Source organism: Lupinus angustifolius, chromosome LG11 (genome assembly GCF_001865875.1).
Source record: "Lupinus angustifolius cultivar Tanjil chromosome LG11, LupAngTanjil_v1.0, whole genome shotgun sequence".
In the NCBI taxonomy this organism is placed as follows: Eukaryota; Viridiplantae; Streptophyta; class Magnoliopsida; order Fabales; family Fabaceae; genus Lupinus; species Lupinus angustifolius.
Genome location: NC_032019.1, coordinates 4196279 through 4210195, shown reverse-complemented (window position 1 = coordinate 4210195; position 13917 = coordinate 4196279). Strand labels below are relative to the sequence as shown.

The 13917-nt window shown below is 36.8% G+C and overlaps 1 protein-coding gene across 1 annotated transcript; it reads right to left on the bottom strand.

Moving 5' to 3' along the window:
* Positions 5364-13917, bottom strand: LOC109360795. Its single transcript, XM_019605921.1, has 8 exons — positions 9126-13917; positions 8476-8921; positions 8268-8349; positions 8050-8124; positions 6502-6592; positions 6039-6309; positions 5907-5949; positions 5364-5835 (listed from the first exon to the last, which is right to left on the bottom strand). The coding sequence occupies exons 1-6, from the start codon at positions 13753-13755 to the stop codon at positions 6186-6188; spliced, it is 5448 nt and encodes a 1815-aa protein (XP_019461466.1). The 5' UTR covers positions 13756-13917; the 3' UTR covers positions 5364-5835; positions 5907-5949; positions 6039-6185.

Genomic DNA, 13917 nt, shown 5'->3' with positions numbered 1-13917 from the left:
CATGTATACTTGTTCTTTGAGATCACCATGAAGAAAAGCAGTGTTGATATCCAATTGGTGTAGATGCCAATTATGAAAAACAACAAGACATAAAATGACCCGAATTATAGTCATTTTAACCACATGGCTGAAAGTTTGCATGTAATCAACTCCCTCAGTTTGCATAAATCCTTTTGCAACTAACCTTACCTTGTATCTTTCTATGGATTCATCTACATTATGTTTTATTTTGAATACCCATTTACATCATATGGCCTTTTTATTATTAGGTAAAGTGGTTAGAATCCAAGTGTTGTTTCTAGCAAGAACATTCAATTTAGTTTTAATGGCTTCTCTCTAGCAATGATGTTTAATAGCCTCATAGAAATGACTAGGAGTATGATCAATAGATAAAGATAAGGAGCAATTTCTATATTTGTTGGACAATGCCTCATAAGAAATACTATTACTAAAAGGGTATTTAATGTGATGGTGAGGAGTTTTGAAACCTTGGGCCAGACTCCAATTATAATCATTCAAATAGTTAGGGGTCCTTCTAATTCGGTTGGATTGTCTAGTAGGAGGAGGGTCAACATGTTCAATAGGTGTTTGGTTAGGATGCGATTCTATTGGTTCATTAGGTGCTTGGAAAGGTTGCACAATAACATAATCAGTAATTATAGACTGATTAAACATATCTAGGTTGTTAATAGGTAATATAGCATTATTGTTGTTATCATGTCCTCTGTTGTTGGCTTCTTTATTCGGAAAGGGAAATATGTGCTCAAAAAAGGCAACATTTTTGGGCATGAAAACTTCATTTGTTGCTAAGTCAAGCAAGATGTATTCTTTGGTGCCATGTTGAAAGCCTAATTAAATGCATTTCCTAGACCTAAGATCTAATTTCTTCCTATGTGAGACTATGGTGGAAGCATATGCATGACTGCCAAAGACCTTGAGATTTCTGATGTAAGGCAAGGTTCCAAATAATTCCTCAAAGGGGGATTTGTTGGATAGAAACGTAGTAGGTTGTCTGTTTATTAAGTGGATAGCATGAGATACTGCATAATTCCAAAAACAGTTAGGTGTGTTAGTTGAAAGATTAAGCCTCTAGTTACCCCAATGATATGCTAATGTTCTCTCTCTACAACCCTATTTTGTTGGGGTGTTTCAATGCAAGAAGTCTGATGTTCTATCCATTTGGACATATAGAAATCTTTAAGGATAAACTCCTTGCCATTATCACTTCTGATGGCTTTTATCCTTAGGCTAAATTTGGTCTCAACAAAGGAAGTAAAACTTCCAATAAGGTGATTGGTTTCACTTTTCTATTTCATGAAAAAGGCCCATGTAAATCTGGTCTTATCATCAACAATGGCAAGAAAGTATTTGTGCCCAAAAGTGGAGGGGACAACAATAGATCCCCATATATCAATATGAATCAAATCAAAAGCAGCAACAAATTTAATTATACTAACAGAATATGACAATCTCTTTTGTTTTGCTAAATGACAAGTATCACAGGGGTCATTGTTTTTATTACACTTAACAAAAGGAAATATAGTTTGTATAGCAAGCATTTTCTCATGAGACAAGTGACCTAATCTAGAATGCCACAAGTTAGAGTCATCATAGCTAATGTAAGCATTGATTCTGTGAGGCTTATCATAGTTCTTGGTGGATTTGTTTAAGACATATAGACATCCCTTTAGCTCAACTGCACCAATCATCCTCAAGGAGTATAGGTCGTAAATTTGACAATAATTGGTTGCAAAAGTTAATGTGCAGCCTAAAGAGGTAGTGAGTTTTGATATGGATATGATATTGAAATTGAAAACTGGCACATATAGCACATAAATAAGGTAAAATTGGTCAAAGAACATTCAATTTCCTGAATAGTTGGCAAGAACTTGATTGCCATTAGGTAAAGTGATAGAGAGATGTTTAATTCTCTTGTAGTTTTGAAAGAAACTAAGGGAATGACACACATGGTCTGTTGTCCCTGTGTCAAGGACCCAAGAATTTGATTTAGATCCATAAGATAAAATGAAAGGGATATTACCCGATGCATGGTTATCTCTGACAAGAGTAGAGTTATTGATTAAGTTTACTTGGTTGATGTCATGAGATGTTTGGATCATGGATTCCTTGATCAAATTCTTTAATGCATTATGATGTGTTGGAGTGAAGAGTAGATTAGGATCATGTTTATCTTCTTTAAGCTCTATGTCTGCAGGGTTTTATGGTTCATTCAATAGATCTGGTATCTCTTGTCCAATGTAACTGTTGATATTGTTGGTGTTTGTTGAGTAGCTTGAGGAAAATTCATGCTTCTTGTAGCATGTATTAATGGCGTGACCACTCCTTTGACAATAGGTGCATTGTTTATATCCTCTTCCAATTCCATTAGATCTTCCTGGTACATTTGTTCTGCCACTTCTTATTCCTTTGTTCCATCTTCCTCTTCCTCTCAATCTTGTGTCATAGTTGTTGGTTGAAAATTTTTGCAGAGAGTTTTGGATCCTCAAGTTGCATTTGTCGTTCTTGTTGAACAAACATTGAGAACACTTTCTTGATAGGAGGTAGAGGATCAATAAGCATGATTTGTGATCTAATAGGGGAGAATTGCTCATTGAGTCCTCTCAAGAAGCAAATTACATAGTCGTTTTCTCTATAGTTTATCACAGTAGGAATGGTGATGCATTTGCATTTTATTTCACAAGAATAAGGTGAAATTTTTCTATAGTCATCAAGTTGATGCCATAGTCCTTTCATTTGAGTGTAGAATATGTCAATTGATAAGTTTCCCTGCTTGATTGAATGAATCTGTCCAATTAACTCAGATACTCTGAACATACTTCCCTGGTGATATCTTTCACGCAAGTCTTTCCAGATTTATTGTGCTTCTTCCATCCATAAAACACTCTGAATGATGGACGATTCAACTAAGTGTGTGAGCCAAGATATGACAAGATTGTTGCATCTTTTCCAAAAGGAATGCATTGGATCATAAGGAGGGGGTCTAGGCAGTGTTCCATCAACAAACTCATACCTGTTTTTTGTTTCTAAAGCCATGGTCATAGCACAAGACCATGCATGATAGTTTTCTCCGTTCAACAAAGAAGAAACAAGAACAACACCTAACCCTTCATTCAGATGCATATAATAGGGACTTGAAGGATCAAGCAATGGGTTGATTATTTGGTTTGCCATTGATCAAATAAAAAAATAGCAACAAAAAAAAGAAAGAAGGAAGAACGCAGAGAGAGAGAAAATCACAAAAAAGGTAAGAATGGCGTAGTAGAATCACCCTCTCAAGAATGCTCTGATACCATATGAAAATTGAAACATCATGGTAGCAAAGTAAAGAAAACAACAAAGAAAGAAATGAATAACCTCTTTGTATTGAAGAAGAAGAAGAATGATCAAAAAATTACACACTACGATGAGATTCTATGAAAAAACTACTTGCTAAACTAAAAGGAAAAGACTACTTAAATAGTCCTAAACAAATCCTAATCATAACAGGAAGAAAAAAAGAACAGAAACTTTTCATCTTTGGAAAGTTTAATAGAAACAGAAAAAACTGAAATTCAAAAAGTTGCCAAAAAAGGAAAGAATGTGAAAAACGTGTAGAAGGAGAAAATTCAGAGACTAAAGTTTTGGGCTTGAATGTTGGGCTTCATTTTCAACGATTAGCAGCTAAATTGTAAGTGGAAAACATAAAGACAAATTCAACTTTTTATGTTTTGCCTAGTCTATGCAATTCATTACATATTTTTTCTTGATCATATAGAATTATTAATCTTTGAGCATTACTTCCTCAAATGAGTATGAATTGGCCGGGAAAATTTTGCACTCTAGACATATCATCTACCATTCATATAGGACTTTTACTTAAACTTGGTGATATCTAATGGTAAATAAGGTGTTTACAACATACAACTATAATTTCTTTTAATGAATGTTTCATACTCTATAATCACAAGTAGAACGGGCCAATTGTGTGAAGGGGAAAAAGTTAGTGGATGAAATAAATTAATTATTCCACCAATATATCATCTATTTCCCAATGCTAAATAACCCTAAAGCTCAATAATTTTTTTCTTGGAACCAGATTGATTGTGTATCATCATCATCACTCCGTTGTCCCTTTTAGCTTTTTTGACTGCTAATTCTATGAAACGACAGGTAGCCTTATTTTTAAACCATGGTTTAATATATATTTTTTCAATAAAGAAAGATTGTATTATACTCAGCACAATAGGTGTTCACCCAATACAAAGAAAAGATCAAGAATTGATCTTTTTAGAGACTACATCAATACAAGATTTCGGATCCAAGCATCATTACCCGGAAGCCCCTTTACAAATTATAGCCACACTACCTTAACATGATGGCTCAAACTGCAGCTAAAACCAAAATATATTCCCAATAGATCGTTATTAAACTCCTTAATAGACACTTTCATCATATCCAATATACACCTGGAACTTTCACCTGTCAAAGATAATTTGGCATCTGAAACATATAGCTCTGAAGTATATCAATCATATCTGTTCTATTTTACAATTGCATCACAATAGCCAAATAAATATGGCATTTCAAATATCCTAGAAACGTCAAAACAATGGTGCAAGGAGTGACACACTAAAGTTTATAGGCTCAAGATTCTCACAATTCAACTGCTCTTGGAGCAGGTAGGTTCTTTCTCTCTATATTTCCGATGTTGTACAATGGTAAAAGGGTGACTCGGTATACGACACTCCCACCTAGTGGTTCTGGAGAAGGATAGATGTGCACAGTCTTATCCTCGGAAGCGAAAAAACTGCTTCCAAGATTTGAACCCTGACCTCCAAGTCATACCGTTGCACCGAAGTACAATTACAATGAACATAAAAAAAGGTTGGAAAAAAGACTACCTAAACTACCTCATTTACAATTGCCTTCCTCTGGTCTCCCACCATTATGACATGCTAGGATTGAGATGATTTCATGATAAGAACAGGTTCAATAAGTTCATCAAAATTATCCAACTCTAAATCCAAAGAATCACTGTCACACAACATTGCTTGTTCAAATGATTGATCAACACTTTCTGCAACTTCTTTGTCAACGTCAACATCAAGGCCAATGTAGTCAGGAAGTTCTACGTCAACATGCCGATGACATTGCCTTGGAGCAACCATCATCCCAGGTTCAGAAACATGAACAGGACTAGAACCAAAGTAACGTCCTCTACTTTCCTGATCTTCGGATCTCTTCCTTTTCTTTCCCTTACTTTGTCTTACGGGGTGGTGAAGCTTGCATTTGGTTCCATGACTACAGGTTCCTGTTGCTTCAAAAGTAGGACAGACACAGCTATGCTTCTTCCGACACGGAGACATTAGTGTGAGTGAATGACAATAGATTTATTGGAAATCAAAGTCAACAAAACAATATTAGTAGTATTACAAAACATCATCTGACTTGGAAACAATCAGAGGAAGGGCTACATGCTGAAACTGACAAGGCATACAAAACTCAATATGATGAAGTACATCAACCTCGTAGAACCCGATTACTACCATACCATAACTACAATGAGTCATCACAAAAAAGTAAAGACCCCATTCTTTAGATATATAAGTGTGATTATGTGAATATTCATATGCACAGAAAGTGATTAACTTAATTGCAATAAAAAAAAGAGGGAAATTCAATATTCAAATTATCTGGAAAGTCGACAAGAAATTAAAATGTGGTTAAACACCTCATTCCCATCAGCACAATAACCCTTAAGAAATCCTTCACAAATAGATGCCTTAGGGTTCACATTGACATGTCTACATGGGCAATCTCTGTTTGTGCATAAGCCTGCCATGATATTTGTCAGAACCATATTCTCCTATTATCCCTTTCATAAAAGACAACTTTACATAATGCACCTTGCAAAAAATAAGAACAATCTGGCATTCTCTCCGGAATAACCTGCACACAAAAGTCAACCTTAGAGTTTAGACAGATCAGTAAATGCAGTAGACCACATTCAGTTCCTTTGACCCGATATTTCACAAAACCTTATGAGTCAATGTGCAGTTGGGAGTAGAACATAAACCATTCAGGAACTTAGTACAGACAGCAATTTTTGAGGGATCATGAATATATGGACACTTGCCACCATCCTTGTTACATTTCCCAAATCTAGTAAAAAACTGACAATACTTCTACTTCCGAGCCAACCGCTGTCTGGCAGTGTGCAAACTCCATCTAACTTTTTCATTTGCCAATTTTCGAGTTCGCTTCTTTGGGTCTCTAATAAGCTGGTTACCATTGCCAATTTGGATATATCTGCAAATGTTGATGCCATCATTTAAATGCTTAACTATAGGGTGAATAAAATTGCAAGACATAATAACAAATCTTCTCCCTCTTCTTCAATTACTTTCTTCAGAGGCTTGTTAAACAAGACAACCAACACTGACAAAATTGGAGACCATCTTATAAGATATAAAAGCCAGTGAAAAAGAACAATGCACATACTCATCATTTCCAATCACTAATCTCCTTGGAATGTAAGCTCTTTTGGCAGTCAAACCTGAAGGGACAGAAGCAGATGACATGGGTTCATCATCTACAAAGATCATTAAGCAAAATTTTGTAAGACTGCTGTATGATAGAACCTGTTAACTTGCTAGGAGAAAGGTAGCAAAATATTCCAGAAGATATAATAACAGCAAAATGAGAAGTGAAAATGAAATGAAAGAACAAAAACCATAATTATGAAGTATTCATGGCATAGCGACAAAAGAAAGGAGCTTAATGATTTCAGAATAAAATGTCAGACCCCAACCTTGTCTAAACAGGCAATCAAAAGTTCAAAACTATAAACAAAGACAAATAACTGGCACTATTGTATATGAAATCAGCAATAAGAAAATTTGGAGGTAGCAAGAATTATACATTTGCATTTTCTTCCAGCATCTTTGCATCACATGTACTTAAATTTAATCTGAAAATTTTATAAGTGTTGAATTGATTGTTCTTCACATCATATCTGGAAGCAAATACTTAACTAACAAATTCAGGAACCTTTGGAGTGAAAAGGGATGAACACTTTAGAGGTGTGCAATATATGCTAAAATTTGATGCTTAAGAATAGAAGGAATGACAAATACTGCTGCAGCCTCTCTATGGGAATAGTTTCTCTTAGCATCTTCATAATGCTCATCTAATGGATATTTCAAAGAGATTTTTTGTTTGACAAGCAACCTAGCTAACAACTGACAAGCAAACTAGCGAACGACTGACAAGCAAAGTAGCTAATGACTAACAAGCACTGCTTTGTTGATAACTTGCTGTGTTTGGATCGAAGGGCAATTTCTTATTTTTTGTTTGACAAGCAAAGTAGTTAACTAACAAGCACTGCTTAGTTGATGACTTAATGTGTTTTCTTAGAAGGATTTCTTATGCTTTGTATCTTTACACATTTATTCCTCTCATCTAATAATATTATTCTTTAAACAAAGACAAAAGGCTCGGAAACTATAACACCTTACAAATCTTTCTTAGATGACAGGAGAGGATGTCATCAATTCTGAAATTCATTCAAAGGTTAAACAATTACATTTCAGAAAGATACATGATATGCAAAGTTGCATACATTTAAATTACAGATTTATAATCTAACCTGATTACTGAAAACATAATTCTATACCAAACTTCATCGATGGTAAATATGTAAGCATGTGAAAACATATCGAATTGGCAAAAACACATCACACCCAACAAACCTGATCATAATCAATCAGAGATGGCATCATCCCCAAAGGACATTGTCAACCACTCTAGGGTTTAATAATCAACAGATTGATATTTGATCTGTGATATCATTTTTCAGTACATATATAAGTTGCAAATTTGTCATCTAAAATATGTGAAAATGTGTCCACTGTCTAAAATATCTAAAATATGGGGAAATGTGTCCAAGGTCCCAAAAGCATGTATCCGTTTGACAAACAAAACATGCTCCGAAATGTAGATTGTGATGCAAGACCCAAGTAATAGAGGATTTAATAAAAATAAATAAACCTGAAATCCTCTTAAGTGTCCGCCTGGAAGGATCCATTCTGTAACGAACTGAACCAATACGAAATATACGTTCTCCTACACAATGAACCGCTTCTTTCAAAGTCAGAGTAACTAATGAAGATAATGAACACATGCAGTGTAAAAAAATTTAATAGCACAAAAACAGAATCTACAACATTATAATTATAACAAACACTCGTAGAAATAATTCTTCCTACTCTTTGCCCGAGAACCAATGCAAGCCGCATTTTCCTGCTCTCTCTTTTTCCTCTCTACTGCAGCAACTGCGAGAGTGGCTTCCTGAAATAATCATGAGAAATTGAATGAATAATAGTTAGGAAAGATCTTATTCATTTTAGATAAAACATGCCTAACAAAAAAGGATACTTCACTGAACAAAGCCATGGTATGAAAATCTGAACTAACCTCATTTGCTAGCTTTGAATGCTTCTCTGTGGATTTTGACCATTTTAAACTAGACCTACCAACACCTAATACCTTGGATTTCCAAAGAGAAAACCCATGGGTCGACCTAGTGTAAACAGTATCCCTCTTTCTAAATAGAAGCAATTTCTTGCTGAAAGACCAACAGTAATTGATTATTGCTGAGGTGCACAGCCAAATGAAAGTGAAAAACACATAACGTAAGCAGTAACAAATGCTCAAGTACCTGATTGCAGATAAGGAACTATGATTGGAACTTGAAGCATAATTATTAACAAAACCTCTTAAATATGGTGTTCTTTTCCATGGAAACAAATGAGGTAAAACCTTTTGATAATACCATGAGTCACAGACATTTTTGGAAGAATTTTTTCCTTTAAGTGTCCACACCAATGAGGCTCTTAAAGGTTTGCATGAGGTCCCAGCAACTGCAAATAAAAATATACAGTCAAATGTTTCTTGACCACTAATATAGTGAATAGGAACTAATATATGTAACAGCACCAAGAGTTCCATATTCTTCGGCCAAAGGAGATTAAAAAAACACAGCAGCTGATGAAATTAATCATTATCATCATATAAGCAAAAGTTAGACAGATACATTAGGCAAAATAGTAAGTTCTTATTCATACCCTTATGTGATCGCCTCTTACTAAACCTCTTGCTGCTAAGAACCTTACGAACCCCTTGCCCGTTAGAATTTACAGTGCTATTGGGCATTGCAACTGTCTGGTTGATATGACTTTCAAATGTAGTCCTAACTAATTGATTTTTGCTCCTCTTGTAGTAGCCATCAGAGAAGGCAATCTGAGTATTGTTATCAGTAGAGACAGAAACATTGCAATAATTCGAAGTTGCAACCAATTGATTTGTTTTAGGCTTTATATATACTATTCTCTTTGGTTTCAAAGAAGAAATATTTTCATCATTGGCTTCAACTTCGTTCTCTTCATTATTTGATGGATCAGTTTGATCATCAGGAGTTTCATAATGCTTCATTGCATTTTCAAAATAGTTTGGTGAATCATAGCAAACACTGGAAGGAGGTTCTACCAATGGGGGAGACATATTTTCCTTTGAATTGATGTCAATAGGTGCTGGAGGTGTTCTCTGCCTCTGCTGAGGAGCATTTGTTATTCCTATTTTCAAGATTGGTTCTGTCAAATCAACCCGGCTTTCAGATCTGGTGTTTATAGGTAATTCATCTGAGCTGAAAGAAGGTGACTGCTCGGCAGAGGAGATTTGAGGTGAAGCAGAAACCAGAGAAGGTTTCCTAACGAGACTATTACCTTTACGAATGTAAGAGGTATTTTGAGTATTCCCTTTCCTTTCTAAAATCAGCCTTGTGGGAGGAACTGTTGCTACCAAAGGCTTAATTCCAGGTAGAGAAGTATGAGAAGTATTTAATGTACGAAGACAAGTTCGAGGTTTTGATATATAGTATGAAGAGGCAGATGTCTTTGTCTTTGAAAAGGTAAAAGAATGACCCTGGAACGTTTTAGGAATGACACCACCTGAACTCAGACCATGACTTTTAACTTCAGAATAATCTTGAGATGATGTGATATAATTTAAAATCTTCCCAGCAGGTACTTCAGATGCCATCCCTTTAGAACACATATTTGATAGCGCATCAGGCACATCCTCAATCAATTCAACATCCAAAATACTAGCGTTGACTCCATCACCATCGTTATGACAGGGCATAAGGTTCTGCTGAGGTAGTAAATCATCTTTCGTATTGAGATCATTAGATTCCATATCAGCAATTGGAGATATTTGAACAAGGTCTCTATATTGGTAACTTTCTTCAACAACCTGTAAATCAGTCTTTTCTCCCTTACTATTTCCCATGACCAAAGTGTCAGTTTGAGTTCTACTTACAGGCACAGCTTGAATACTATTTTCCTTTTTCTCACCTTGCAACATCGCGAACTGAAGGTGTGGAATGGGCACATTCTCACACAGTGAATAAGAGGCAATGTCTGCGTGCTGTATTTCCGAATGCTCAGAACTCATGAATCCCCTATCTGCACTCATAGATTCAAAAGAACCTCCAACCAAAATATTGTCAGGCAACTTAGCAGTACCCTCTGAATAAGGTATTGACTGAGAAATAGATAGAGTACTCATGCTTGACAATGTGCCTCCTTTCTTATGTGCTTGATTATCACTGAAACTGGTGAGATCAACTGCACAAGATGTAGTGACCACAACCGCGTTGCTGAATGTTGGGTGTCTAGCGGTGACTTTTTCCCTTTTAGAAACTCGTGAAACCTTATTTGCAACATCATTGCCATTATTTTCAACATAAATTTCAGTCTCAGACACCTCTATTTTCCCATGTAGAGTAGTGACCTCATCTGCACTGGATTTCGAGTTAAAATCTAAGCTTTGAACTGATTGATCAAAATCTTGTGAAAGACTTGGAAGTTTCAACACATTTGTGGCTATACCAACATCACTTGCATAGCTAACTGGATTTACTGGGTCAGGAGATATGCCCTCTATCTTTGAACTCAAAATATTTAAATGACTCTTAACTTCTCTCTCTTTTATCTTATATGTATCAAATCCAACAGAAATATTAAAATTTGACAATGTTTCTTCTGTGTCACAATTCTCAAGGGATATGGTAGCATCACTGGGGGGCACCAGTTTTCCAGTGTCACAACAGTGAGTAGTGATATTATCTTCTGAATTAGCTGATTCATTAGCAGAACCCTGTTTCAGTACACTAGTATGTTGTATGCAATTTGGATCTTCTTGAATCCTATTGTTTACTGAACTCGAAATAGCAATCACTTCACTAATTGGCACATCTGTATCTTGGTTTCTTTCCAAATTTGTATTTTGAGTGATTCTAAGTGCCTTACCAGCAATGCCATCATTGCCACTCTCAGAAACTGTGAAATTCTCTCCTGAACCTGTAAGATTCTCTGTATGATTCACCTCTGAACCTGTAAGATCATTGGAATTAAAGTGATAAACCCTATCATTTTCAGACTCACGTGTTTTTATAAGATCTGTGTTAACTATATTATCAGCGGAACAAACCAGGCTGCAATTGATTTCATCCCCTAAATCTACAAGATAACTGTTCTGCGAGCATCCTATATTTGAATAGTTAATAAGTGATGGAGACACTTCATTCTGGCATAATTGCTTATTATCATAAACCATGCCATTGATTTCAGAAGTACTACCATTTAATTCATGGACAGAATTATTTGCAACTAAATCATCGAAATCATTATGTTTATCATCATTACTAGCAGAGACACGAGATGGAGAATTTGAAATGTTTCTACCGCCTTCAAACCTGGCTAATTTCCCAATATCAGAATCTTCACCAGTCTTATAATCATGTGACCTTGAATGTGGCTCGAAACTCAGCAGAGATAAACCTTTCTTCATATCTTCAGGTAATACATTCCCTTCATTTGGTAAAGAGTGCAAGGAGTCTGTTGTGGACACCTTGTCACCAGTGGTGCTTTTCTCCTTCAAGGAAGTTTCAATTTTGTCTAAAGCAGGGTAACTTGGTAATTTAGTAGTGAGGCTATCTGTTTGCACAGTTCCATGATGTGTATTTATTGATGGTGAATGTGATACTGTTGAATTACGATTTTTTACAACTTTCTTCACCACTCTTTGAACCAATTTCTTTTTCTGCACAGCTATTGAGGATGATTTCTCAGAACAAAGATTAGTAGTTCCATTCGAAAGGGTCGCCTCATTTTTACAATGAGACATATCGGAAAAACTGGTGCATGGGGGAGAACAAGTATCAGAAACATTCTTCTGCAAGCTCAAGTCCTTGGCAGAACTAGAGGTGGCGTTTGCTTTGCAAGGTGAGCTATCTAAACTTACAGAACCAGTAGATTGTTTAAATAGTGGTAAACCAGAACAATCAGTCTCAGAGACCGAAACCTTTTTCCTCCTTTCTGTTGAACTCATATCTGTATAAGAAACTGTAGTCATATTTGTATCACAAACAACAGCCGAACTTGAAGGTGCCACTATAGCCTTGGCCACCAGAGAATTTGATTCGAAAGAAATATCAAGCTCAACAGGACTTTCTTTTCTCTCTTCAGCTTTCACCCCATGCCCATGACCTATGTACCCATGTTGCTCCTTACCTCGGAAGAAATTAGACTTATTTTCAGCAGCATAGCCAGTATTACAAAACTTCTCATTCTCATGATTCCTATGATTAGGTTTAACCGTCTGAAGCCTAAGAAGAGCACTCTTCTTCTGTATCTGTTTTTCCAGAGGAGTGTGAGTAAATTCATGAGCACAATCCCCGCTGTTCCCTCTACTATTGTATCTACCCAATTCATTGTCATAATAATCTCTTTTCCCACACACTATCCGAAAATCATTGCCATTTTTTCCAGTAGCACCAATCTCATTCTTTCCAAATTCAAATGACGGACACTCATGCAAAAGAGACTCGCGCAAAACTCTCGGTCCATTCCTCTCATTCACCCACCTCTTGCTTTCACCATGTCCTTCGTCTCTTATGCCACTGCCACCCCTAGATAATTCAACCTTGCCTTCCACGTCATACACATGAACACAACCCTCGGGTTTCAAGCCAATATCCCTCACACCCTGCTGACTCGGCGAATCATAATTCGGTCCAAAATCCGTGCGATGGTAGTTTCCATCACCACCCCAACCCCACACAGATTCTTCCCTCTGCCTCACTCTTTCTCTAGGGTTTAACTCATACACATCCATACGTTCCATTCTCAACCTAGAACTCCCATCATCATGATCAAACTGAAGGTTATCTATTGGCTGATACAGTGGTGGTGGTGGTGGTGGTGGCAAACGATCCACCGGACGGTGATGCAATTCCATGTCAAAATACACCGGAGAGTAATTCCTCGGGTGACGGTTTTCAGAAGTGACTCTAGGGTTAGGGTTCCAGGAGGATTGATCCAAATCGGGTAAAGCGCGGCGAGGAAGGTCGTTGTTATCGGAGAAACTATGGGAATTGGGACATGAGTGAGGGTGGTGGTGGTTATTAGAGATAGGGCGATTTTGTTGGATAGGATAGTTGGGCGCAAATTGAGGAGGGTAAGTGTTATTGTGGTAGGGAGGGGGAGGAGTGGCGCGGTAGGAGGATGGATAAGGGTGAGAAGGTGGTGGTGGCGGCGGAGGAGGGAGGGTTGGTGGCGGAGGGAGGTGGTTAGGGTTGTGATGATGGGAAGAGGTAGGAGCATACTTCGTACGGAGGTAGTGATGTTGATCCATGGTTGATGACGGTGGCGAATGGATTAGATCCACGACGGCGATGACACTTTGTCAGCTTCTACTGATTGGTTTTGTTTTGATGACAGCGTTTAATCAAAACTGATAGGAAACCAGTAAGGTTTGCTCACTGCTCATACGGCGATGGTGTTTATTTTTGAAAGA